This window comes from Mustela putorius, unplaced genomic scaffold, assembly GCF_011764305.1.
Source record: "Mustela putorius furo isolate JIRA1106 unplaced genomic scaffold, ASM1176430v1.1 tig00003845_pilon_pilon_pilon, whole genome shotgun sequence".
Classification (NCBI taxonomy): domain Eukaryota; kingdom Metazoa; phylum Chordata; class Mammalia; order Carnivora; family Mustelidae; genus Mustela; species Mustela putorius.
Genome location: NW_025421998.1, coordinates 19342588 through 19369044, shown reverse-complemented (window position 1 = coordinate 19369044; position 26457 = coordinate 19342588). Strand labels below are relative to the sequence as shown.

General features: G+C 43.6%; 1 protein-coding gene across 11 annotated transcripts in view; it reads right to left on the bottom strand.

Moving 5' to 3' along the window:
* The window catches only part of SRPK2 (SRSF protein kinase 2), a 250181-nt gene that overhangs the window by 21668 nt on the left and 202056 nt on the right, over window positions 1–26457 (bottom strand). For all 11 annotated transcript variants that reach the window (XM_004739566.3, XM_045089679.1, XM_045089680.1 and 8 more), the window contains 8 exons: window positions 21830–21938; window positions 21061–21148; window positions 20779–20866; window positions 18772–18878; window positions 8094–8259; window positions 6919–6944; window positions 5281–5527; window positions 4077–4559 (listed from right to left, as the gene is read on the bottom strand). In XM_004739566.3, coding sequence (XP_004739623.2) covers window positions 4077–4559; window positions 5281–5527; window positions 6919–6944; window positions 8094–8259; window positions 18772–18878; window positions 20779–20866; window positions 21061–21148; window positions 21830–21938 — 1314 coding nt within the window. The remainder of the gene's footprint in view (window positions 1–4076; window positions 4560–5280; window positions 5528–6918; window positions 6945–8093; window positions 8260–18771; window positions 18879–20778; window positions 20867–21060; window positions 21149–21829; window positions 21939–26457) is intronic.

The window sequence follows — 26457 nt, the reverse complement described above, 5'->3', positions numbered from 1 at the left end:
GTACTTGACTGCAACCCTCAACAAAGCCCATTTAAACACAGGGACGCTCGTGCCTGCTGTGTCCTCATACCAACTTCGCTTGGCCCAGAAACCAGCTGGCTCCTCTGACTACATCATCACTGCAGTGGCCTCCCACAGCCCTTCCGTGTTCTCTGCCTCTGCCAGGACGGGATGAAAAGTGGGAGGAGAGAGGTGGGATAGGTCATTTCTGGAAGGACTGGAGCTCTCAAATCCTCTCGGATGACCTGCTGTCTGAGGGACGCTGTTCATTCCACGTGAAGCCATCTTAGAAAGGAGTGAGAGGGCAGCGTGGTTCCTGAGTGACCATGCAGCCGTCCCCGCTCATCTGCAAGGTGCTGTGCTGGGCTCACGCTCACGGACTTTAAAACGTCCTCACAGTAGAGGCGTGGATATCCTGTCGATAAGTGGCTCCAATGTCAGGCCCAGGAAGGAGCAGCACTGGGAAAACTGAATGCCCGAGCCTGGTCCATTCATTTCACCCAATATGTACTAAGTCCCTTCTGCGTACTATCCTGGCACTCAGAACAGCATGAACAAAATGTGTAAGGCTCCCACCACACCCCAAATGAGGAAACTCACATGTCAGTAGGCAATGAAGTAAATAAAATAGTGGAGTCACACTCCATGTCAGAAAAGAAAGAAGAAAAACAAAGAGAGGAGACGGGACGATGAGGGTGTGCAGGGGACGTGTTTCCAGAGACGGTCATGTGTGAGGAGAAGCCTGAACAAAGGGAGACGCGAAGGGCGAGAGGCTCTGGGCAGAGGCCACAGCAAGTGCGGAGTGCCAAGAAGCAGAAATAAGCCTGCATGCTCGAGAGCCACGAGGAAGGAGCCATTGTGGGAGGGCGGGGCGGGGGGGGGCAGTGCCAGAGAGCGAGCTGCCGGAGAATGGGCTGCAGAGATGCAGAGAGCTCCTGAGCTTTACAGAGTGATGCCTGGGGGTATGACTCTGAGTGGAACCACACTGGAGGTCCTGGGGAGAGAGCAGGAGGGAAGATGACAGGATGTGCTTTGAAAAGCTCTCTCTGGACTGCCCCACAGAGGACAGACCGGGCAGCAAGAGCCACAGCGAGGGCAGCGACCCAGGTCCTGCTGCCTCAACCTTCAGTGGCCACCCAGGCACTCCAGGGAAAAGTCCACACCCTTCCACCTGGCATGTAAGTTCTCCCTCCACCCTTTCCTCTGGCCTTTCTCTTCTACTATGCCCTGACGTGTGTAAGCTCTGCTCTAACGACAAGGACCCACCAACTCTGAACAGAGCCTTCCTTCTCTGTGGCCTCATGCTCACACAGTGGTAGGGGGCCACCTGGCCGCCCTGGGCCCTGCCCCTCCCACACAGGAGGTTACCCAAGGTTGTCGAACCAACACTGAGGGCCTCCGGACCAAGAACTGGATGATGACATCCTGTCCCTGGTGTGTACCTTGAATTTTACAATAGTGCTAAGAGATTTGGATCAACATAAAAAACCGGCCTCGTATTTCTCCCTGACAGGACACTGGTGCAGCAGAAAGGCTGCTGGGGACGGAGCGTGTGCCAGACAGAAAATTCTGGTGCTGAACGGGAAAGGCGGGACCAAGTGAAGAAGGGGAGAAACAGCCATCAGGGGTCTGCTCGTTACTCCGTAAAGCGCTGGCTGAGATGCTGAAGATACAAAGATAACACACACAGCTCTCAAAGATGTCACATCCTAGCGAGGAGAAAGATAATGGAAAAAACGAGGGTTCAGCTAAGAGAAGCATGAGCAGTAGGTGAAGAGGGGAAAGGCAACAGGCCAGCTGGGGAGACTAGGCAGGGCCTGTGTGGAGCTGGCACACAGACTAGGCAGGGCCTGTGTGGAGCTGGCAAAAGAGTGAAGTTGGCCAAAAAGACGAACCACGGATCCCGAGGAGGAAACGTTCCGAGTAGAAGAAAAAGCGTCAGCAAAGGCACAGAGGCATGAGCAAACATGCCATTTGCACAAAGATGCTCTTCATAAGATCCTGAAAATAAGCCGGGGGAGAAGCTATTATACTTGTGATCATGGAACTCTTCCTCCGTTTACTCCTTTAATAAAGAATGTTTGCATATCCACGTCCACAGAGACATGTTTATGAATTTTACATGCTACTGTTCCTATATATTCTGCACATGATAAAAGCTTAAAAAAATTAAGTCACAAGAACCACTTGGAGACACACTGACTCCAGCCTGGGGCAGGGAGAGTCTGAACTGGGAAGGTGGTTCCGGAAAGCAAGGAAGCATGCGAAGAATGATGGGGTCGTGTCAACAGGACAGAAGAGACAACTGGAAGAGGCTTGTGTGGCCCAAATTTGGGACAGTTCAAGCATCAAACAACTAGAAGCTGTAAATGATTACAGACATAATCCAAAGTGTTTATCAGAAGAACGAAGAATCCACAAGCACATGCATGGCAGGAAGGGACGTGTGAGAGGCGGCAGAGCGGGAGGCTCGCCTGGAGAGAGCGTGAACAGCCTCACCTTCTCCATCTCCTCCATCAGGCTGCTCCTGAGTTACAGTGTTTCGTAACAGACCAGTGACCCAGCAAGCAAACCGTTTTCCTGAGTTCTGTGAGCTGCTGTAACATGTTAACTGAACCTGAACCAGGGGACATGGGCATCTCCGAGTCATGGTCATTGGGTCAGAAGCACGGGTGACAACATGAGCTATTACTGGTGTATGAAGGGGGTGGGGGTGTCTTATGGGACTGAGGTCTTTTTTTTTTTTTAAGACTTTATTTGTCAGAGAGAGACAGAGAGAGAGTACACACACCCACAAAGGCAGGGGGAGCAGCAGGCAGAGAGAGAGGGAGAAGCCCCCAGTGCAGGGCTGCATCTCAGGACCCCGGGATCATGCCCTGAGCTGAAGGCACCACTTAACCAAATGAGCCACCCAGGCGCCCCTGGAACTGAGCCCTTCACCTGTGGGATCTGATGCTGTCCCTAGATGGTGTCAGAATTAAGCTAAATCGTAGGACACCCAGCTGGTGTCAGAAAAGTTTCTGGTGTAGGGAAAATGGCCTACATACCCATTAGGTGACCAAAGGTGTCAGAAGTAGTGTGTGAGAGTGAAGGAGACACACAGAAGTGAGGCGTTCCCTCGATGAACCCACCTTCCATGTGAGAGCATTTTATAAGCACCTTCGAAGAGTTCTTGATCAGGGTAAAAGTAAAAAGGAACAGGGTATTCCATCCAAGTAAGAAAAAAAAATAATAATAACCCACATCCTTAGGACAATTAGCTAGAACCAATGAACAGAGATGGCTGTGCAGGTTTCCCACCTGCTGGCCTGAGGGGCTGCGGGATTCTGTGGGCTCTTGCAGGGCTGGGTCACTGGCGCGCCATGTGGTAAACTCTCTTGTCAGCAGAGGGAGCAGAGGAGGTTTCTGAGCCAGTCCTCTGCGGGCTGGATCGGAAACCATCCGAGATGCCCCACGTTTGCTTACTGGGGCCCCTAGCATGACACAGGCAGAGACAGGTCATGTGGCATTCACTCTCAAAATACGGGTTTGACAGAGGTCATCATCACATTAAAATCCATGCCACTTCCTCTAAAACAGCTTTAACATTTCAATAGCAGAGTTCTACAATCAGGAACAACCATCAAAATAAAGTAAGAGAATTTTTCCTCAATACAGACAAAGAGCAGGTGTATTTTTTTCCCCTGAATACAAACGAAATGAAACAAAACCCCAAAACTAAATATAACCTATCAGATGGAAGTACAAATTAGGAACCACACACTCTATAAAAGCTACAGTACGTGTAAGCTGCTGGACCGGAAAGGTTTTCGCAACCGTAGATGTCACTAGTTACAGAAGGAGTAACAGAAGCTCCAAAACGCGACTGATACTCAGAGAGCAAGAGAAAGCCTATGTGGCACTGAGTACGTCTGAAATTACACCACAGATCCGGGAGCACAACAGAAATACAATGAGAACGGTTAATGCACACATACATGATGTGACCATCTCCAGCCGATCCCCTTCACAGCGTGTGTCAAGGACACGATACCCAGGCCACTGTAAGCAGACACCTGGTGGGGAAGGACACTTACTTTTTGGCAAATCTCCAGTGCTGGAGGCTGAAACCGTCCGGCTTCTGTCGTGGGATGGACTGCTTTCCTCAGGCTCAGTAAGTGGGGATCCCTCGGAAAGTGCAGAGCCACAAGCCACAGGTTCTAAGGGCCCAGAGAACAACGGTGTGGAAAACTCTGGAAACTGTGACTCGGGAATTTTATGCCGTCCATTTGGCAATTCACCATTGAATTGTTCATAGGAACTGCTGTATGTGTAATCGCTTTCTGCATTGGGCTCATCGAGGTTATATTCCTCAGGATTTGGGCAATCTTCTTCTTCATCATCTTCATCATCCAGCTGCTGTTCCAGTAAGAACGGGCCATTCTCAATATGGCCGTTGGTTTTGGGGGATTCTATCCATGCAGGGTCTGTGTTGGTCAGTTCCTGTTCAACATCGTCTTCATCTTTCTCAGTGTTTTCTTTCTCGGTGTCTTCTTTCTCTTCCTGGTCCTCAGCCTCACCTTAAAAAGTTGATGGGTTCAGAATCAGAATGTGTCACTCTCCTTAACACAGTGGCACTAAGCACATACTTCCTCCAACAAGAGATAATTCTAAATGTATTCAATTTAATGTACTTAATCCCCCCACCCCCCCTCCAAAGTAAGCTCTACACCAAGCATGGGGTTCGAACTCATGACCCTGAGGATCAAGTTACATGCTCCAGCGACCCAGCCAGCCAGGCGCCCCTGGATGCGCTTGATTTATGTACTATAGAGCAAAAGGCCTCTTGGCTCTCAGGGTAGGATCTTAGGTTTTCTAAATCTTATTTTTCATTTAGTAAATGACTGGCTAACTCTTATTAAGAAAAAGTCAGATTTGGGGAAAAATGACTATTTACAAATAGAGGTGCCTTTCCACTTCTACCCTCTCCTCTACAACCTTCTGAAAATGTCTGTGGGTACATTACTGCTAGGTTAAAGGTTAATTACAAAATAAAGAACAATCATTAGCACAATCAAGACATGGTGTCAGACTTTCTCCATTTTTAAAAAACTATTTTGAAATACTAACATATTTCTGGCATTCATTTTACAAATGAAGTGGCAGGTGGTTTGGTTTCCCATATTCCCCAACCGCGAGCTGGTGAGAATCACCCTCGCGTGTAGAGGAGGAGCACAAGCGCGCCTGTGCGGCGACCCGGCAGGAGCCAGGGAGGGAGATGCAGGCCCCATGCAGACTGACCATTGTCGTTGGTGGGCTCGCCCTCGGCCGCGTCCTCTAAGCCAGCAGCTTTGAGTTTGCCCTCTGGGCCGTACCCGTCGTCCCGTTCATTGGAAGGTGCCGCCGATGTGATGTTTTCTTCTATTATTTTCCTTTCGGCTTCTCGCTCCAATTCTTCTATTTCCTGCAGGCGCTTTTCCAGTAACTCAGCCTGCCTTTTTTGCTTCTTCTTCAGTTTTTTCTTTTTGTTCTTAGATATTTTTCCTATCTACATGTCAAGAAAATGCCACAGGTCAGTCTGCCTCTTGGGGAAGCACTACACGAGAGGTCCAGCACCAGCGGCACAGCTAACACGGACAAGTCCTGTTTCCTCGGGGCTTATCCGTGAACACCAAATGCCCAGACATGACAGCCATGTCGTGCTTGGGGTTACAGTGAAACCAGAAAAAACAAGCCTAACATCAAGTAACGGGGCTACTAGCAGGCCCTGCCCTCAGAGGGACACAAGGCTCCCTTCCCAGAAGTCTGTTTCAGTTCAACTTTAAGAATAGAAAATGCTGAGACACTCTGGCCTTTGAACAAGAAGCACCTCCGGCAGGTTCTATCTCCTGCTACCTCCACACAAACTAACAGTATGTCCTCTCTGCCTGCCAACACGGGTGCCCTGCTCTGTCTACAGCACTGCCGGTGTTTGGGTCTCACACGCTGAGCTGCTACCAACAGCCAGGACCACAGAAACAGTTAGCCACCAGCCCACCAAGTCAAGGAGCAAAAGACAAAGCCACAGGCTTGGCCTGCCTCCGATCATGCCACATGACTGGGCAAGTGCTAGCAACGACAGCCTCTAGTCTTGCCACAGAACCAATTCTCAAAACGAGAGGCTCAGACCACCGCAGCCCTGGAGGCAACGACTCGGCAGCTCAGCAAGCTGGGTGGCGTAAGTATCACGACTTCCTCTGGTCCTGGGACTTTCGTTCCAAAACTCAATTTCTCAACATTTCCTTTCAAATGCTTCTGGTTCGTAAAGTTCTTTCAGAATTTCGCCAACTCAAGATCTATGTATTCTATCCTCTACTGGAGCTGAGCAGGTAGAGGGACACTGGGTAAGATTTCATTCCAAGTAGCTTGTTTCATACCACACACAGACAATATTCTTCCATATTTAACTACTGGTTGGAAAACAAACTGGGAGTACAAGCTTCAGAAAAGTAGGTATCTTAGAGGCAAATCGGAACTAATGCTAAGGGTTTTATAATAATCACACTTGAAGCTCTATCTCAATCACGTCACATTTCACCAGGCTCAGCCAAGAGCATCCCAGAAAGTGCACAGGGAAAATGAAGATCAAAAGTGGAAAAGCTCAAACTACACCAACTCTAAAAATCACAATCACTTCAACTTTCCAAAATAGCAAGTCTCATATATTCAAGGATACACAGCATTTACAAACACGCCTGTCTTTTGCATTACTATGTATTAAATATCTACAATTGAGAACATAACAAAACAGGTAAAATCCATTCCCCCCCCCAAACCACCTTAAATGAAAAAAAATGTTGCAAAAAAGCAGAGACTACTTTTGTAACTTGAAAAGCTCAGTAAGGAACAGCTGTTTCTGACGCAACAACAATGAATACAAGTGTACAGGTAAGTACTTACGGGCTTTTGCTGCGGAGCCGTACTCACTAAAACAAAATGAGACAAAATGAATGTTTAGAGGAAAACAGATCTGTATCTTTACGCAGGTAACCTGAATTGTAAAACGAAAGCAATTATTGCCCTTTAATGGCTATCCAACATCAAAGGAGCTAAACATCAGAGCTTCTTAGTCATCAAGATCTAAAGAAAACTGACCCAACTCAAATGACAGGCTCTGCAAAGGCATGTGCTCCTATGAAGGCACATCTCTTATTTATCAAAAATTAAATACCCACTCATTTCAAAACAGGTCAATCCTAAGCTCTGCCTGGTAACTTAAGAAAACGGGTAAGAGTTCACAAATGTCACATGGTCATCTAACTAAATTTGTTTTATAGACAATAAAATGAACAGTTTAGGAGATGTACATCTGTGTTTGAAAACTAGTTGGCAAGTCTATGCAGCAGAAATAAATCGAATATTCTAGAAATGCCATGACTGGTCTTTACGGGCATCTTTAAGAAACAACCCTAGTGGGAAATAAGACGAGGAGGCAGTGCCTCTCCTGAGAGCCAGGTCAGTCACTCGACCATAGCCCCTCAGTGACACACTCGCCTGACAACACACCAGGGGCAGATCATGTGATGAGATGGCGAGAGCGGTCCCTGCGTACCCACAGCCATTACACTCCATCAAAAGCAGACGGAAAACTCTAGATGCCAATACTCAAGGCAGCTGGCCTTCTCCTACCCTCAAGGGTAACCTTTGAATCGGTCTTTTGTAACCGATTCAAACCCCGCCAGTTAGACTCGGATCGATGACTAAACAGAGGCTAGGAAGCCTTCTAACAAACCAGAGAACAGTTCTGATGTCTACAGGTTGCTATAAGCAAGCTGTTACTGTGCAGCCCTCCACAGACGAGTGCGCAGCACAAGACAATGTTCCAACGTAGATGAAGAAGCTCGTAAGATTTCAAATGCTCTTTCAAGGGAGGATAAAGTTAAGCAACTCAAATATTAAAGCAGATTTAATTGGGGCATCTTCCTTTTCAAAAAAAGGTCTCGTGATTTCTAGCAATCAGACTCATCCAAAAGTTCCTACGAGGTACACATTTGACTCAATTGCCTTCAGTGTGCAGCTCTGCCAGCTCTCGATGCCCCCAAACAAACTGGAACCAGCCAGCTCGGTGCCCTCACCTGCAGAACCTGAAGGAGGAGGAGCACCTGCTTTCTGCCACTCGGTGGCCTCGGCTGCCATTCTTCTCACATACGTGTCATCCACACACATCAAGATGTTCTCCGGCTTTATGTCAGTATGAATGATCTTGCACTTACTGTGCAGATAATCTAACCCCTGAAGGACCTGGTCGGAGTAAATCAAGAGATGACATGAGTTATTAATACCTTCATTGTTCAACATTTGTAAAATTGGTAACATAATCACAGTGGCACCAAATAAAACAGACAGGAAGGCTGCTTCATAAAAATCTGCCCCCCGCCCCGGCCCCCAGCACAGCCCAGCACCTTCCCATGAGCTACCAATGTGCATCGTTCTGGTGATTCTTTACGTTCATGGGAGCGAGCACACCTGCACATATAGTTTGTTTGTAACAACTTTCTTAAAATGTAAATTACATACGATTCACCCTTTCTGGTGTACAAGTCAATGGTTTTTACATGTGCACCATCACCACTATGTAAATTAAAACATTTTACCCACAGGCAGTCACTCTCCCTCTCCTCTTAGCTCCCAGCCCTAGGCAACCACAAGTCTACTTTCTATCTGCACACATCTGCTGGCTGTGAACATTTCATAGAAACGGAATCTACAAAGTGGTCTTTTGTAACTGGCGTAACGTTGTAAAGGTCTGCCCCTGCGTAGCGTGTACCTCCTTCGGCTCCTGTAACTGCCCAGTAATACTCCACTGGACATGCCGCATCTCGTCGAGCCGTTCAATTCATAGGTATTGGGATCGTTTCCCCTTTTTGGTTCCTATAAAGAGTACTGCTCTGCACATTCACGTAGGAGTTTTTGTGCACACACACAATTTTATTTTTTGGGGGGGCGCATACCTGGAGTACAGCCATTGGGTCACAGGGTAACTGGTTTTCTACAGCGGCCGCACCTTATCACATTCCCACAAGCAACGTAGAAGGTTCCGCCCTCTGCGTGGAGGTCTACACTTCGTTATCTTTTTATTTTAGTCACCCTGGTGGGTGTGATGTATGATCTGCATCTCTGTGATGCTTAATGATGTGTATGAATTTTTAATAGCGCAAGAAAGGAGGATTAAACAGCTGTGGAATCCAGACCACGCAAGAGCACCAAACCCAAAGAAACTGCTGGACCAGAATATCCACAAAAACTAAACCCACAAAACTTACAGAGTGCAGTGACCTAGATACAAGGTCACAGTATTTCTGGAATTCTTTCCGTTAGAGAGGAATTCCTTCAATTCTTCCCATCAACAAAAATATATTTTCTAGGGGCACCTGGGTGGCTCAGTGGGTTAAGCCTCTGCCTTCAGCTCAGGTCATGATTCCAGGGTTTTCTGCTCAGCGGGGAGCCTGCTTCCCCCCCCTCACTCTGCCTGCCTCTCTGCCTACTTGTGATCTCTCTCTGTCAAATAAATAAATGATTAAAATCTTTAAAAAACAATAAGTAAGTAAATAAATAAATATCATCATACACTTTAAATCATTTAGAGGTCTTGTCCACAACAGACAAGGAAGTGGGAAAAACATAAGCAGCAGACACATAATATGTGTTTCCAACTCTCAAAAGTTCTCCCCAACAGCCCCATGCTTCTGTCTGCTGTAAATGCCTAAGGAACCTTAATAGACAATAGCATTGGGAAATGAGGGGGCAGAGGTTCCACAAGGAAAATGAGAAAAGGAAAAACCCATCTCATAACCAGGATGACAATCTCTATACTCATCTAAAGTAACCTTCCCTGGGAAGGGAAGATTGACCAAGCACCAGTCAAGCTCCTATAATAGGTCAGGCACCTAATTCCAGGTGTCTGACACACAGCAACAAACGAAGCTCGTCGTCTCTTGGGGCTTAGAGCCCCTCTGTCCTCAGAGAGCTTACTGTCTTCTGCCAGGAGGAGGAAAGGGCCTGGCCAAAAAGAAACCAAGATGAGCATGGGCATAACAAATAAGTTCCTAGTAAACACCGAAAGAGTGAAACAGATAAAACCATAATAACAGAAGGTAAGACACTTGGTTTTTTTGCCTGAAAATTACTATTTAATGTTTGCAATGGTACTGCAATTAGAACTATTAAATTATGTTTAAAACATCAAAGGACGAGGAAGAAAGATTCATTATATGTTTCTATAAAGAATTGGGTTATAATCCAGATACCTATATGTTATTCACTGACATTCATACATCTTCTTTGTTCAAAATGAAATAATATGGGGAATTTTTATATTTGAATAACAAGAGAGATTCTGAGAAGTGCAAGAAATTAACAGACAGGAACAGTAGTGATTTCTAACCTACAGAGGCAAAGGAATATGATTTTTGAGAAACTTTAAACAGTTAAAAATTATTCCAACTGAAATTGCATTTCAGTGATCAAATATTAACTCAAAGTAAAAATGTCAGCATCTCTCACTACCATTTCATGTCTGAGTCACTCCTGCCTTTCCAACCTGAGCTCTTTTGTGGTGGTCTGGTTGTCTTACTGTGTGAGAGGCTACATAAGTAAGAGTTAATGTGATCCTGCATCCAGATGTGTTCATGAGTTCCCAATGAAAAGCAGGCACTTGAGATGAACACAGTGTTCTCAGCAAGAAGTTAAGGTTCCAGATTTTTAAAATAGTTGCAATTGCATGCCACTGGGTTACCTTTCCTTAAGAAGCACAGCTTATAATGTCTAACGATGAACACAGACGAAGAATGGACTGCTGAGACAGATTAAGTATTTAATTAAGATAATGCAAAATTTAAAGGAAATAACTGACAGACTTAGCACAGTGTGGTGTTAAAACACAACCCTGGGACTCACCCACTCCCAGACTGCGGCCACATCACTCACTCACTGGGGAAGGGCCGCACACTGTCTGAGCCTCCATTTTCACATTTAAAAAACGGGAGGAATGTAGCTACTAAGTAGAAATATGATAAGAGTTACTCTATGGAAAATCTACAAAAAAACAAGGTCTAGCACACAGGATGCTCAACATTAATGGGAGAACTGAATTAAGTCAAAACACTTGTATTGACATCAACAAAATATCTCTAACTTTACTTTTTTTTTTCTTTTAAGATTTTATTTATTTATTTGACAGATCACAAGTAGGCAGAGAGGCAGGCAGAGAGAGGAAGGGAAGCAGGCTCCCTGCGGAGCAGACAGCCCGATGCGGGGCTCGATGCGGGGCTCGATCCCAGGACCCTGAGACCATGACCTGAGCCGAAGGCAGAGGCTTTAACCCACTGAGCCACCCAGGCGCCCCGATAACTCTAACTTTTCTAAGTCACTTACTAAACTTCTCGGAGTCTCTTTTCTCCCACCTACAAGTAGGCTAGCCCTGATAAATTCTGTGGTACATCCCAGCAATGAAATTCTGACGCCTGAATTCCGAACTACAATTTTTTTATAAAGTCTCTAGATGTAGACTAAAAAGAATGGTTATTTTGAAAAATAGCATTTCTCTTCTCAGCCAGTGAAGTTTAAAGCAATAAAGCACCCCAGAATCCAGAATAAACAGTAATGATGGGCAATCTCATAACCATTTATGCAGAATAACTATGATGATGCAAAAAAAGAGAAAAGCAGTGAATCAAGCTTCATGCCCAAGGATAGAGCTCTTCTTGCAAAATCTGAAAAACAGAGTTAAAAGGAGCCTTTACTCATTTTCTGTGTTTCCTGCACTTGCCAGGCCAGTATATTTCTTTCTTGCCTAAAAAAACATACTTCACCTCATCAGCAGGAGGCAGCAGAGGCTGCAGAGAACCCTGCTGACCGGCTGCTGGAATCTAAGCCGCCAGGAGCGCTGAGACCAGTCTGAGCACAGCCGGGCCTAGGGCGGGGCTGCACCTCATTCAGAGGAGCTGGATCACACCCTCAGAAGCGGGGCCAGTTCTGTGAAGTCGGAGGGACAGGCTAGCAGCTTATCAGTGAAGGCAGAGCCCAGGCCTGGGAGCCAGGAGCCCCCAGTTCTGCTCCAGATACTAACTAGCTAGGCCTAGAGCAAGTCCCCTTCCCTGACCTCAAATCCATCTGTAAAGTAAGGGGGTCAGACAGTCCCTTAGGTTTCTCTGTGTACGCCTGTGAAGATGGTGGAGATGGTCTGCTGCTGGTGTGAGTGACATAAAGCTGCTCCTCTTGGAGCACGCTACAACAGTCCCGTGATGATGCAGATACAATAGCAGGAGTGAGCTGAGAGGAATGTGGGAAATTCCCTCAAAGATGTCTTCTGGGCCCTGCTCACGCCCCAGAAAACAAAGCTTCCTTCAAAATCCTAAACTGTAAAGAGAAACAGAATGAGAGCAACTTTCTAAATTATTTTCTGACTCTGGTCACCACACGGGGACTTTCTTCCTTCCACACCTGAACAAAGGACATGGGGCGAGGAGACTTGGCCAGGCTCTTACTCTGTAAGGCCTTACTATGCAGCGGCCGGGCCAACAGGCAGCGGGAGGGGCTGGCCCACGCAGGATCCCTTTGACAAGACACTCACACCTGGTGGTGTGAAGGAACGCATACCTGAGGATTCTCCTCAGGCCTGGACACTTTCTACTAGGAAAGCTAAGGCTCCCATTGGATTTCTTTTCTTCACTGAACAGACATGAGATAAACCCTACAAGCTGATTCTGACAATTCTGACAATTAAACTGCATGGGGAAGTGTGGGGATCCCCGCTCAGTGGAAAGGGTGGGTGTGCACGCGCACAAAAGTTTCAGTGGACACTGTGTTTGTCTCCTTTGACACGAAACAGCCTTCTGCCCCGTGTTCTAACTCAGGACTACTGAGAATCCGTGAGAAAACCCTGCAGCCGTTCTGAACACAGTGGGAAGGAAAAGAGAAAGCCTCCGTGCCCGGCCTGTAGAGGGCACCACAGAGCACTGCGCTGGGAAAGCGGCTCACCCCATTTCATAGATGAGGACCCACCTTCTGAGGAGGATTCCGACTTAGGACAGAACCACCACAATGAATATAAAAATGTTTACCAACTTAAAATTAATCTTCTGTTCTATCGATTCCTGGCTCAGTGATCATGAATTCACGGTAATTAGGAGCAGGGACATAAATGAAATGGTCAACAGATACTCAGTGTAGACAAAGGCATTCAGTGCTAACAGTCGACTCAGCCTGCCCAAGCACGGCCCCAGAATCCCCGCCCCACAGAAGTGGGGTGTGGAAAAGCACTGCATTGCACAAGCCCCCTTGGCTAAACAGCACAGCACATATTACCAATTACAAATCACTTAGTAAGTAACACCTGATGGTTATTCTTTTAAATATTCTAATTGCCAGTTCTACTATTAAGGCAAAGAATTACCACAAACAGACCCCCAAAGGCACACTTTTCACAAACACGTGCTATCACCTAAATGCTCCCGGGTCTTTCCATGTAGACGTTTCACAGGACCTTGCAACTGAGAGCATGGGTTCTGGAATTACACCACCTGAATTCAAATCAGCGCTTCAAAAAGAGGGGTGTCAAAGAGTATTGTCAATGCTAGTGACAACTGCAGTTATAGAAAAGAGTAGTAAGAATTTTTTTTAATATATTTTATTTGTCAGAGAGAAAGGGAGGGAGACACAGAGAGCAAACACAAGCAGAGGGAGCAGCAGGCAGAGGGAGAAGCAGACTCCCTGTGTAGCAAGATCAATGAAGGACTCAATCCCAAGACCCTGGGATTGTGACCCGAGCTAAAGGCAGCTGCTTCACAGACTGAGCCACCCAGGCATCCCAAAAGAGTAATAAAAATTTAAAAATCCAGAGCTACAAGCTGCAACTGCTAGTTTTTCCAGTACGATAGCAAAAGTCACCAAAATCAGGGCCTTGCCCTTACCAAGAGGCCACTTCCTTTCACATTCCTGTAAAAGGTAATGAACTAAACCGTAAGGTTTTAAAAAGTAAAATGTCAGCTACCCCTTCAATGTACAAGCAAGTCAAAGCCAGGCCGAGAGGAGAGCAGCATGTAGAGAAGCCACACCTTCTACGCTCCACAATAAACACGGCCAACACGAGCACCCGTCTCTTCTCCTGGATGCAGAAGGAAGAGCAAGAGATGAACCAGACCTCACTACAGATTTCAAAAGCAGCACGGAAAGCTGGGGGTGAACAGACTAATACAAGCCTCCACGCCTGAGCCAGAATAGCCTGGGAGAGGCCGCACAGAGCTTGCCAGATACCACCAGCACGCATGGGCCTCTCCCCCCGCCAGCACAAGCCACCAGGACTACACGAGGACAGCCCAAACTGACCAACGGACTGACAACAGTGCATGGAAAACCCTGAAAAGACAGATGATTCAATTATGTCATTACTTTTAAAATACAATCTAGGGGTAATGCTGGTCTACAAGCCCATAAATCACAGAAAGTGAGCCATTTTGTAGAATAAAAAGAGGAATGTATACTGCTTTCCTTTAAGGAAAGAGCATATCAAAAACATTCTTTGACCACCTCTGGCACGAGCGAAGCTCCAAAGAGACACAGGAGTCACAGAGAACTCATAACTCCAGAAGCCTGCACACAGGTGGGGACACACTGGCCACTTCACTCTCGTCACCACGCTGGATGCTTAATCCACAGTCCCTCCATGTTAACTCCACAAATTACCTATTACCATCCCAGCTTTACAAAGGAGAAAACAGGCTCACAAAGGCTACATCATCAGAAAAGGGTCACAAAACGGTACGTGCCAAAGGTATAATGTGAAGTGAGGCCTACTGGCAAGGCACCTAGCAGGGGCACCTTCCCCTATCCCAGTGGTTTTCTCCCAAGAGGGAATTCTGCCTCCTCAGGAACACCCGACAAAGTTGAGAGACCTTTAAAACCATCACAGCTGGGGTGGTGGTGGCTGATACAGGCATCTAGTTGGTTGAGGGTAGGGGATGCTGGTGAAGATCCTACAAGACAAATCCCCACAACAAAGAACTGTCCAGTCCAAAACGTGAGTAGTGGCGGGGCTACGGGGCTGGGGCCCCTGCAGTAAGATGCTGCAATCATCAGGAAAGGCCCAAATGGAGGTGCAGGTAGACTGAGGCGGCAACAAAGAGCATTCCTAACCGGGGCAGTGTGAGAAGCCTTCATCATGGAAACAGGCTGAGTCTTTCAAAGCATGGGTAGAAAAGAAAGGGTGGTATTTTCGGCAGCCTAAGACAAAAGAACGGATCAAAGATGTGCAGCTAAAAAATGGCCAGGTGAGTACTTCCTCTAAAAAACGTACAAAATGAAACTAATAGAACTTCATGAACAAAAAACTCAGGTAAATTTGCATGTATTTATAAATGCTTGGGCATCTTCGAACATTCATAAGAGACTGGTAACTTGGTTGACTCTGGGTGAGAAACTGGGTGCCAGGAGGACGTAACTATTTAGAACACTTAAATGCATTACCTATTTAAAATATTTTTAATGGGAAAACATTTACCTGCCAGGAGATAAAAGCTGAATCGGGATTTGCAAGGGGAAATATGGGCTGATACCAGATGGCAGACAACCTTAAATAGTTTCATAGAAAGAATAGTGATTTAACTTTTACTGGACATTAGGCCAAGTACAATTCTAAAGATACACTACGCCGCTGGCAAATGCTAAAGGTAAAACCTCCATAGCCAAACGCTCTGGGTACGAATGCCCATTCCACAGCTTACTACTTTTTAAAGTCACTTCCTGACTGGGGGAAAGTTCCTTAAACTCTCCACACCTCTGTTCCTCTTCTGTAAAATCAGAAGGGTAAAAATACCTATTTCATAGAGTTACTGTGAAGAGTCAACGGATTAAAATTTGCAAAGTACTTACAATGCTGCCTGGCACATACTAAGTAGTACTGAATAAAAATCTGTGATAATTAATAGTAGCGTCCCTTTACATGTAACAATAATCGTGCATGGAAGGTATCTTTATTATTCCCATTTTATTCATGATGAACTTGTGGCTTAAGGAGGTTAAGGAACTTAGCCCAAGTTCCAAGCTAGACACCCAAACCCGAGTTCATTCTCCTGCCACATGTAGCTTCCTGAAAGCAACCATTAAGCTTCAGACGACACGCATTGGAAAGCCACTAAAGGTTTTGGAGTGAAGCAAAGTTTTGTTTTGGAAGGTAATTGCCAATGGAAAGCAGATAAAAACTGGCACAGGGAAATGGAGTAGGTATGCGCAGGCCTCTGGGAGAGTCGAGAGAAGCCCATTAAAAGGTACTGGCTGGAGGTGCTAAGGGTCTGAACTAAGGACAGTGGTGCTGGAAAGGGAAAGATCCGGAGTAAAAGGCACAGCACAGGAGGGAAGGAGGGCCAGGCGACCAGGGAAGCTTGCCAAGTGAAAGAGGATGGGGGACTGGAGCGGGGTCAGCCACACCTGACTTCGAAGACAAGGGAGGCCACGTAGTGACAGAGTATTAGAAAGCTGGTCTACCTTGTCTGTTCCAGGAAGCACTGAAACTGTGAGGTCTATTAATAAAGGATTGTCCCGCTATTACCTAGGAGTCAAAAGTACTGAATCCATAGGCTAAATCTAAAGAAATGAAGGGAATTCCAGGTGACATAGATTATTAACTGGATAGATAACAATTTACTACTTTGAAAGTTACAAGTTTAGGGAAAGAACTCCAGAATCGACATCTTCCTTACATAAAATTAAGGGTGGGGTTCACACTAAAAGCAAAACTTCTAAATATTGCCTATTAATAACTAAGTACAGAAAATGATAATTTCACTTTGAATTTTTTCTAGACCAATAAAACACTGTAAGAGTGCTCAGTCCGCAAAGCTCAGTGTTATGTGAATTATACACTCATTAAAATCATTTGTTCATTTGGCAACAACCCATGAAAATTTCATTAAACTACAAGAATTTCATCTTTAGATTTACAGACTCTTTCACTTGCTGAGAAAGGCCACATTTTGTTTCCGTGTTCAGAAACACAAAATAAGTATCAACGGCTCATCTGCGAAGTCATGTCCTTTCAGTGCCCAGCGTGCGCTGTGCTGTGGTCAGTGACCTCAGACAGCCACAGACAGCTTTCAAAAAGTACCAGCTTCCAGGGGATGACAGACCTAAGTGAAACAGACGCGAGCTGGGGTTTCTCAAATTATTTGCTTTTTGTTAGAATCTGTAAATCTTAATATTTTCAGGATTTATGAAGAGATAATTAAGGCATTTTTTCAGAGTTTTAACAAGATGACTTTTTAGAGTTCAGAGTTGCCACTAATCGCTATAATACCAAGGTGTCATTTAGGAATCAAGAAATTCCAATAAAGGTTAATTGCCATCGTTAAAGGGAAATTGCTTTTTGGATTGAGATATTAGCCATGTTAAAATAATAAGTTAAAATGCTACTACCTAAAATCTAAAAGGGAACAAACAGTATTTTTAATCCAGAGCAGGCCACAAGACCACAAAGGGCATGTGCGTGTACCCAACATACTACTGTGCACAGAACAGGATTTCCCTGAATAAGCCAAGGCAAAGCGCCTTTCTCTCTCAGGCCTCTCCTTTCACAGGACATCTATAATGCTAAAAGACAAGCTGCCAATTTGTAATGCAAAGAAACAAAGATAAATGAGAACACTCAGGCTGACTAAACAATCCTACCTATATACAATTTCAAAAGCAAAATCCAAGATGCTTTCACAAACCAATTTAAGCTCCAGAATCTTCATAAAATGGGTTTAAAAACCTAGTCCTGTGCATGTATGCAAATACCATCTGAGGAAGGTTCTTTTGTAGGCGACCAGCACTTGAATTCACAACTCTTTAATTGTGAATCATTCCCTGATTCTTTTCCTATGTAAGAATTGTAGACGGAGGCCTGTGTTTTGGGTCTAGAAACCTCCCCCACCAACCCCAAGCACTAGCTTAAGCTCTGGGCCTAAACGGGCAAGGGATGGGTGCCAAATCACCCAGCCCTTTTCTTGAGCAAACCAAGTAAACCCCCTGATATATCACTTACTCTGCAGAATTGTCCATGACAATTGTCCATGATACCAGAACAGGTAATTCAGAATAAGTTGTATCCACAACTTTCCTAATGTAGGCTACAAGGGCAATGAGGAATACAGACTGATGTATTCCATGCAAAAAACCGAATCTGGTAAATTTTCTAATTAGGAGATCTTCCACATGTGTAGACTTTCATTCTATCAATCTTTGCTGGAACATCGTCCCTGAACCAGACCCAAGCTAAAGGTTTCCTTCTGTCCAGGCAACTGAACAGAGTACAAATCTAACATAAGACTCCATAAAGAACCTCAACATTCCTTATATTACCTTTCATTTAGCCTCCATCCAAAAAGACATAGAAATAGTAAAAGAGCACAAATCATCTATTTCTTCTGAATTATTTTCTAAGGAACTAAGTGGGACACTTCACAGTAATGATATTAGATAGAACAATTTAATTTCTCAGTATGCCGTATCACTTACCTTAAAAAAGGTCAGTACACCAAAAGAAATGCATGCCTGACATTTACATACTGTCCTCTGTACAAGACAGGATGGCACATGACTAAATACCTATAAAGTTGACATAACAAGTTCAACATGTTACACACTATACTATTCACATATGTATTTATGAAACAGGGATTATATTTATACGAGCGTGTGTGTGTATTTAAGAACAGGAGCTTTCGTTGAAAGTCGAGCCAGTTAGGAACTGGAGGATGGGGACTGCCCTCACATGCTCACCTGCCGAATGATACTCTTCACACAACGAACTGGGAGGCCTTGGTAGTTGGACTTGATGATCCACTTGAGGAGATGGTGGCCAAGTACTTCGAAGACCATGCAGACATCTGGGACATGGTAAAGGATCATCCAGATACATTGCCTGGAGTGATGCAATTACTCAAAGCAGCAATTTTGTGGCACTTGGCAATTTTTTCTTTATAAAATACAACATCATGGGCACCTGGGTGACATAGTCGGTTAAGTGTCTGACCCTTGGTTTTGGTTCAGGTCATGATCTCAGGGTTGTGAGATCCAGCCCTACATGGGGCTCCATGCTCAGCACGGAAACTGCTTAGGATTCTTCCTCTCCCTCTCCATCCCATTCTGCCCCTCCCCCTGCTTGTGCATACCTGCACACTCTCTCTTAAACAAAAACAAAAACCAAAACCACTTTAAAATGCAATGTTACTACTATCAATAGTGGTCATGTGCTGTTTCTCACCAAAATAAATAGATCTAACATTTCCTAAGTACTTCTATCTCCTATGTTTCTCAATGTATGCTCGTCAAACAATGTGCCTAGCCCCACACAGAAGTGGCCACAGTGAACCCAGGAGCTGGAAGAGCTTTCTGGCATCAAACAGTCCCAAGGTGGCCTGGCCATGACATAAACCCACACCTCCCTGCACTCTTGCTCATTTCAATTCCCTCCCTGATCATCAGTCGTAATGAAAATGAGCAAGGCTGAAACCTCATAAAAACTAACGGGGGGGGGGGGGGGACGACCCAAAAAATTCTGTCTTTAGGCAATCAAGGAGGACACTTAATTCCAAGTCAAGAGTCACACGGTCAGCCAACCAAGTCACTCAGCTGCCAGTCCCCCCCACCCCACCTCCACAGACAGAAAGAGCTGGTCCTCTGACCAGTCTCCTGCTGAATCTGTTTATTTATGGGCAGGTAGGGCAGCCCCTCTTCTTTGGATCAGTTCTGTAAGGCAGCTTATTGGGATAGATGACAGGAATTCTTTGGAGAAACTACCTGATATATAGGTAAATGGAGTGTTTGGGGTATGTATATTCCAATGGCTGTTTTTACCATTAAATAGGATGCTAGGAAACCATTATAATCCAGGTTGTCAGCGCTTTGAAGAAGAATTTAGGTCATAATTTAGAAATCTTGGCCTTGACTCTCTCTCTCTCTCTTGAGACGGAGCCCTGCATCGGGCTCTGTGCTCAGTGGGGAGTCCTGCATGAGATTCTCTCTCTGTCCCCCTTCACTCTTAAACTTGCTCAAAACATAAATAAATCTTTTCTTTTCTTTTTTTTTTTTCAAGTGGGGAAAAATGCACTCAGCAACTAGCAAAAATAATCTTGAGGCAAAGGTCAAGGTGACATTAGCAGGCATTGGTACTTACTAGTAGTAGCTTCTAGTCCAATCTCTAGAGGAAATACAGAACCTCCCTCAGACATACAGGGTATGAAGGAAGTGGCTCCCCAAGGATTAAAGCTTAGGAGATGCAGAAACAGGGTGCCATTCTGGGATCTGAAATGAGAGAAGGCTTTGTCCTTGGGCTTTTGGAGTTTGACCAGGTCAAATACGGAAATGATGGATCTGATCCAAACATGGTAAGATGACAACCCTGGCTACTGACACACTGATCTTTTGCTCCCTGTAGTCTGTAAAGATGACTATAACCCATCTTTCTCTGCTCTCCCCTCACACATATACAAGGCCCTCCCTAGCTTGGTAGTGAAGGTAGAGGGACTGTCTGTAAAGAGCCCAGTACCTGTGCAGTAAGGATGCTTAAGATGTTATACAACCTCAGAGAGATGACACCAGACACGAAATGGACTGGTGGCAGCTGGGGAGTTTTTTTGGCATACCATTTTATAACAGTCTGCAATGATATTAGAGGCTTTATGTGGACATTGATACAGCAAACAGAGGTTTAAATAAGCTTAAAATATTTCCATATTTTAAAAGTAAAAAATCATTAGGAAGAAAAGGAACTGTCAATAAGGATACGTATTCCATTCATGCCTGAAATCTTGAAGTCATCGATTAACTGTACTACCATGTCTTTATTTGGGTCAGTGGGATCACTTTCTCGAACCTATGGAAAGAAAAATGAATTCAAGAACAGAACCATTTAGGACTGAAAGTTGTTTCCATTATAACCAACCAAAAACATTTTAGCAAAAGCAATGTTTTTAAAAATAAAAGATTCAGTATTTGAACATAAAAATCCTTCTGTAAAATTTTAGTCATTAATTCTTCTTGCATTATTCACATTTTTGCCGTACTTACACATTTGAGCAATTTTATTTCATCCAAGGCTGTCTCTGTATAATGCTGGGCACTCTTTACAACTTTCATTGCAACAAATCTTTTCCCCCTTAAAAAAAATTTAACATTGTCAGCATAAGTTATCATTATAATAAAATCGATTCAATAAATAGAAACTTCTAATAACCTTCCCTTTAAAATAGTACTCTTCAAACTGTGTGGCCACAATTAAGCAATAGGCTAATGGATCAAAACAATTTCTTTTTTGCTTTGTTTTTACCTAATAAAAGTAAAGTGGACTAGAAAAATGTCAGAGTTCATCATACAGATTAAGGGTAATTCTTATAACACCTGTGTTTTATTACACACACATACACACCATCTGTGTATGTGTCCTGGGTAGGAGCTCGGTTTCAAACTATGGGGTCATGACTTTTTTTTACAAGAAAGTCAGAAACCACAGGTTTTAAAGGCCAATACATTATTATTTTACATGTGAATATTTTTCTGATGTGGATGAATTACCACAAGAACAGTATGTTTGACATAATGCTATTTCAATAAACAAGCTTCAGATATAAAAGCAGAAAAAGTTAATATATTAAGATAACACACAAATGAACTTCTTAAGGGGAGTGGGGCCGTGCAGGGTGGTGTCTAGCTGGGTGAGGCAGGCCTGTGCTAAGTACTATACACACCACAACAGAAGTAGGTGTGCTCCTCAGCCATACCTGATGATAAAGTTGAACCAGACCAGAAATCAAATGCACAAATGACAAAGTACACTTACTGCATATCCCAGCACAGCCAGACGGTTGAGAAGTGTCCCCATCCTAGCTTCCTAATGACATGGTATCGGCCATTGAAGAGGTCTCCAATTTTCACTGGATGGTAGCCACCTTTTATTAAAAAATTTTTTTTTAATTTCCGAGAAATAGTAATAAAATCTCTTCCTTTGTGTCAGTTTTTCTTCAAGATTTTATTTATTTTTAAGTAATCTTTATATCCAACCTAGGGCTTGAACTTAAGACCCCGAGATCAAGACTTACATGCTCTACTGACAGAGCCAACCAGGTACCCCCTTCAGTCAGTTCTTAATACCATTTAAGAAAGCTCTAAACAATAAAATCAGATAAAGGTATGTTTAATAATTAAACATTTTTCTCAAAAACATCTTCCATCGAGACAAAAATGTCCTTTACCTTCCTATTACACTTTCTGTTCATTCTGATTTAACTCAGAAAGACAACAAGCCATTCAGTACTCCATAACAATAATTTTGGGTTTATATTTAAGTCTAGGTATACATAATATGCACACACCAGCTTGCCACCTTCCCACAAGTCATTGTCTTCTCTTTTAAGCAATAAATTCAACACCAATCTTTTTGGGTCAGTAGAACATAACTCAACAAAATAAAAGATGTGTACTCTACCTCATTTTGCATACACCAATAGTTTATGCATAACCAATAAGGAATCATATAATGTACAGCAGTTTACCCTCCAACACAGCTTGCTCCTCTCCCCATACTTCCTCCAACCTCAAAAGCCCTGCTGAGAAACAGGCTGGAGAGAGAGAGAGAGGACACCCTGTTGAGGCAGATACTTGGGAAAGGTAAGGGTACTTTCATAGATGTCTATCATTAAAAGACCTTTACTTTGCATTTGGAAGTAAAATAAGCAGGCTAAAAAGTAGCATGTAGAATGTGATTACCATTTTTGCGAAACACACTAGGAAAAATCAAGGAGGATAAGATGTTAGCAACAGGGGCGCCTGGGTGGCTCAGTGGGTTAAGCCTCTGCCTTTGGCTCAGGTCATGATTCCAGGGTCCTGGGATCGAGCCCTGCATGGGACTCTCTGCTCAGCAGGGAGCCTGTCTCCCCACCTCTCTCTCTGCCTGCCTCTCTGCCTGCCTCTCTGCCTACTTGTGATCTCTGTCAAGTAAATAAATAAAATCTTTAAAAATAAGATTAAAAAAAAAGATGTTAGCAACAAACATCTCTGGGTATAAAATTACTTTTATTCTTTTTTATCTACCTTAATTTTTTAACTAAAACAAACAATGCTTTCCTACTTCTTATTCTTTTAACATCTGCTTTTTTACTGCAATGTTGTTATCTCTCATTTTTTAAATCTACAGAATTCTTACAAATCACTCAAGAAAGACTTGGATAGTTCGTGTTCAGAGGCTCAAAGCAGGTGCAGAAGTATTCAAGCCACATCTTTTAACATATCTCAGTATCTTTCAGAGGGCTAGGAATAAACTTCAAATAACACTACAAATGTTTATGAATTTTTAAACTGTTACTCAATGGAATTAGTGAAGCAGGAATCTGACCAGATACTGAGTTTCTTACTCTCCTCCCACTATATTAACATTTCTCAGATCTTAATATCGAAGTCTTTAACAATATTCTGGGTAAAAGATATGAGCTAAAAAATAATAAATTAAGAATATGGCAAATTATTAAATGAATGAAAAGATGGTGACTAAACTCACTGTAGTAATCATTTCACAATAAATAATATGTCAAGTCATATTAAGCTTATACAGTGCTGAATTATTAAATACATCTCAATAAAATTGGAAGAAAAAATAAACTAAAATTGAACTGGGCTCTGAGTTTACAATATAAGTTTTCAACCATTAAAATTAACACTGGAAAGGAGGAGGAAAAAACCTATAAATTTCCAAGTACAAATTAGGGGCACTGTGCTAGGCACTTTATTTTCAAAACCAGATTCCAAGAAAGGAAAGGAAACTACAATATGGTGCAGGCATTCCATGGTGGGAGTGGGAAGAAGAAGGGAGGAGAAGTCCTTTTGGGGAAATTTGAAGTTCAACAAAGCAAAGCAGATTTCCTGACCAAGGGGTTCAAAGAGCCCAATGTCTTAACACACAGCGGGACCTCAAAGAGAAAAGAGCAAGCTGCAAATCCCAGACATATTTGCTCATGAAATGATTTCTTCAAAAACAAAGGAAGAAAGAAAGGAAGAAAGAAAGAAACAACAGCAGCAAAAAACACCAAGTCACATTTCATAACACAAAGTATTTAGGAAATACCGAGGTCTAGGTCATTTCTTACAATCACCCCACAAAGCTGATGGTGTGATTGCTATACTGCTGAAGTGGGCACAAGTCTCTGAGACAGTAAGAGGGTCAGGGCTGGAAACTGGGTCAGATTCCGAAGTCCATGCTCTGTCTACCAGGAAGAAATGTATTACGTTTTTAACAAGTGCAGGACTATTTCCTGGTCTTAGTATTTGGGGAACACTTGAGAGCTTAATTAAAAGCTGTTTACTACTTAATTGCATATTATTCCCAATATTAAAGTCTCTAAATTTAAAAATAATTGAATTATGCATAAAGAAAAGAGATTTGTATCATTATGGTATGTTTCAGACTTGGATTCTCCAACAACCAGAAGAGCACTAGTTCCTATATAATCACAGTGTAAGCACAGCTACTCCTTTTCTCAATAAGACTCTGAAAGTTGAACAAAAGAAATTACTAGTTTAGTCACGGTATCTCAGGAGCCCACAGATGAGCTAACAATGATTTACCTAGCAGAGGATTAAAAATAATAATAAATAATAATAATAATAATATACCTAAAAGTAGGCCAACTAAAACAAGATGGGGTAAAGAAGCAATTTTTTAATACAAATATAAAAACAATAAAAAGTACTAAACACTTATCTTTTTATTTTGAAAATATGACAGAATTTCAAACCAATATTCCATATATTCTCCTACTCTAACTACCAAATCCATAGAAAAAAAGTCTCTTCTGACCATTTTTTTTAAAAAAGATATTATTTATTTATCTGACAGAGATCACAAGTAGGCAGAGAGGCAGGCAGAGAGAGAAGGGGAAGCAGGCTCCCTGCTGAGCAGAGATCCCAGGTGTGGGGCTCCATCCCAGCATCCTGAGATCATGACCCGAGCGGAAGGCAGAGGCTTAACCCACTGAGCCACGCAGGTGCCCCTCTTCTGACCATTTTTCAACCTCTTCCCTTAGAAGGGTAAGTAATCATGCTGCCAGAAGGTAGACTATGACTCCCCCTAACAAACCACACCAACCTGCCCAACACCCACAGAAGTAGAGAAAAAGGACACTCCAGTAACTCTCGCAATTAATTCTCCAATTCCTTGAGATCAGCTAACAGCGTGCACTGCAGTGACTGCTAGCAATGGACACTCCATGGCTGACAACACTGCCTAGCACACAGGAATCTTAAGAACAGTCACAGAAGAGGTAAGGACAGGGCGCCTGGGTGGCACAGTGGTTTGGGCTGCTGCCTTCGGCTCAGGTCATGATCTCAGGGTCCTGGGATCGAGCCCCGCATCGGGCTCCCTGCTCCGCAGGAAGCCTGCTTCTCTCTCTCTCTCTCTCTCTCTCTCTCTCTGCCTGCCTCTCTGCCTACTTGTGATCTCTGTCTGTCAAATAAATAAATAAAATCTTTAAAAAAAAAAAAAAAAAAAAAAAAAAAAGAAGAGGTAAGGACATCTCCTGCTGCTGTTTAACCAACAGGCACTACAGGAATTTATCAACAGTGCTACCCACAGATCCTGTTCATGGCATCAGGCAGAGTACCAAAAAGGATCAAGCACCTGAGAATTACCATGCCTTGGGGTTCAGCTGACACACTTGTACTTCAATATTTGTATTATTCAATATAAAAACCATGCACTTATCACTTAGAAGTTCATCTCTGATTATTAAAAAATGAATACTAGATTGGATTGTAAATACTAGAGAATAAAAATTGACTGTTAAGTAATTAAGTTCACATGCTGATTTCTTCTTCAACTCCTATCCCTCCAGTACATTGAAGAAAACTGTAGCTAAAGCTCTACTCCAACTATCAAGGCTCCAAAGAAGGCAATTCTAAAACTATCCTTCTTAGCTGTGTTAGAAATTGTTGGCCAAAGATACAGATGACTCTTCTTTCCCTTGCTGAGCCAAAAATAGGGTCAATTTGAGTGAATCAAAAATTCAGAACACTGTCATACAAAATAGTTTGGAACGATTTTCAGCAAAGTCTTTATTTTCTAATAAAGATACTATATAAAGTACTCATTTCTTTTGAACCAACACTAGTTTCTCAGGCCTCTGGTGGGGAGGTTGTCTCTACAACCACCGAAGGCTATCAAAAGGTCTAAAGAAAAACTGGAGAATCAACTCCAACACATGCAGTCTTAAAACAGGAAGGTGTGGGGGCGCCTGGGTGGCTCAGTGGGTTAAGCCTCTGCCTTTGGCTCAGGTCATGACCCCAGGGTCCTGGGATAGAGCCCCAGATCGGGCTCTCTGCTCAGCAGGGAGACTGCTTCCTCCTCTCTCTCTGCCTGCTTGTGATCTCTGTCTGTCAAATCAATCCAATCAATCAATCAATCTTTTAAAAAAAAAAAAA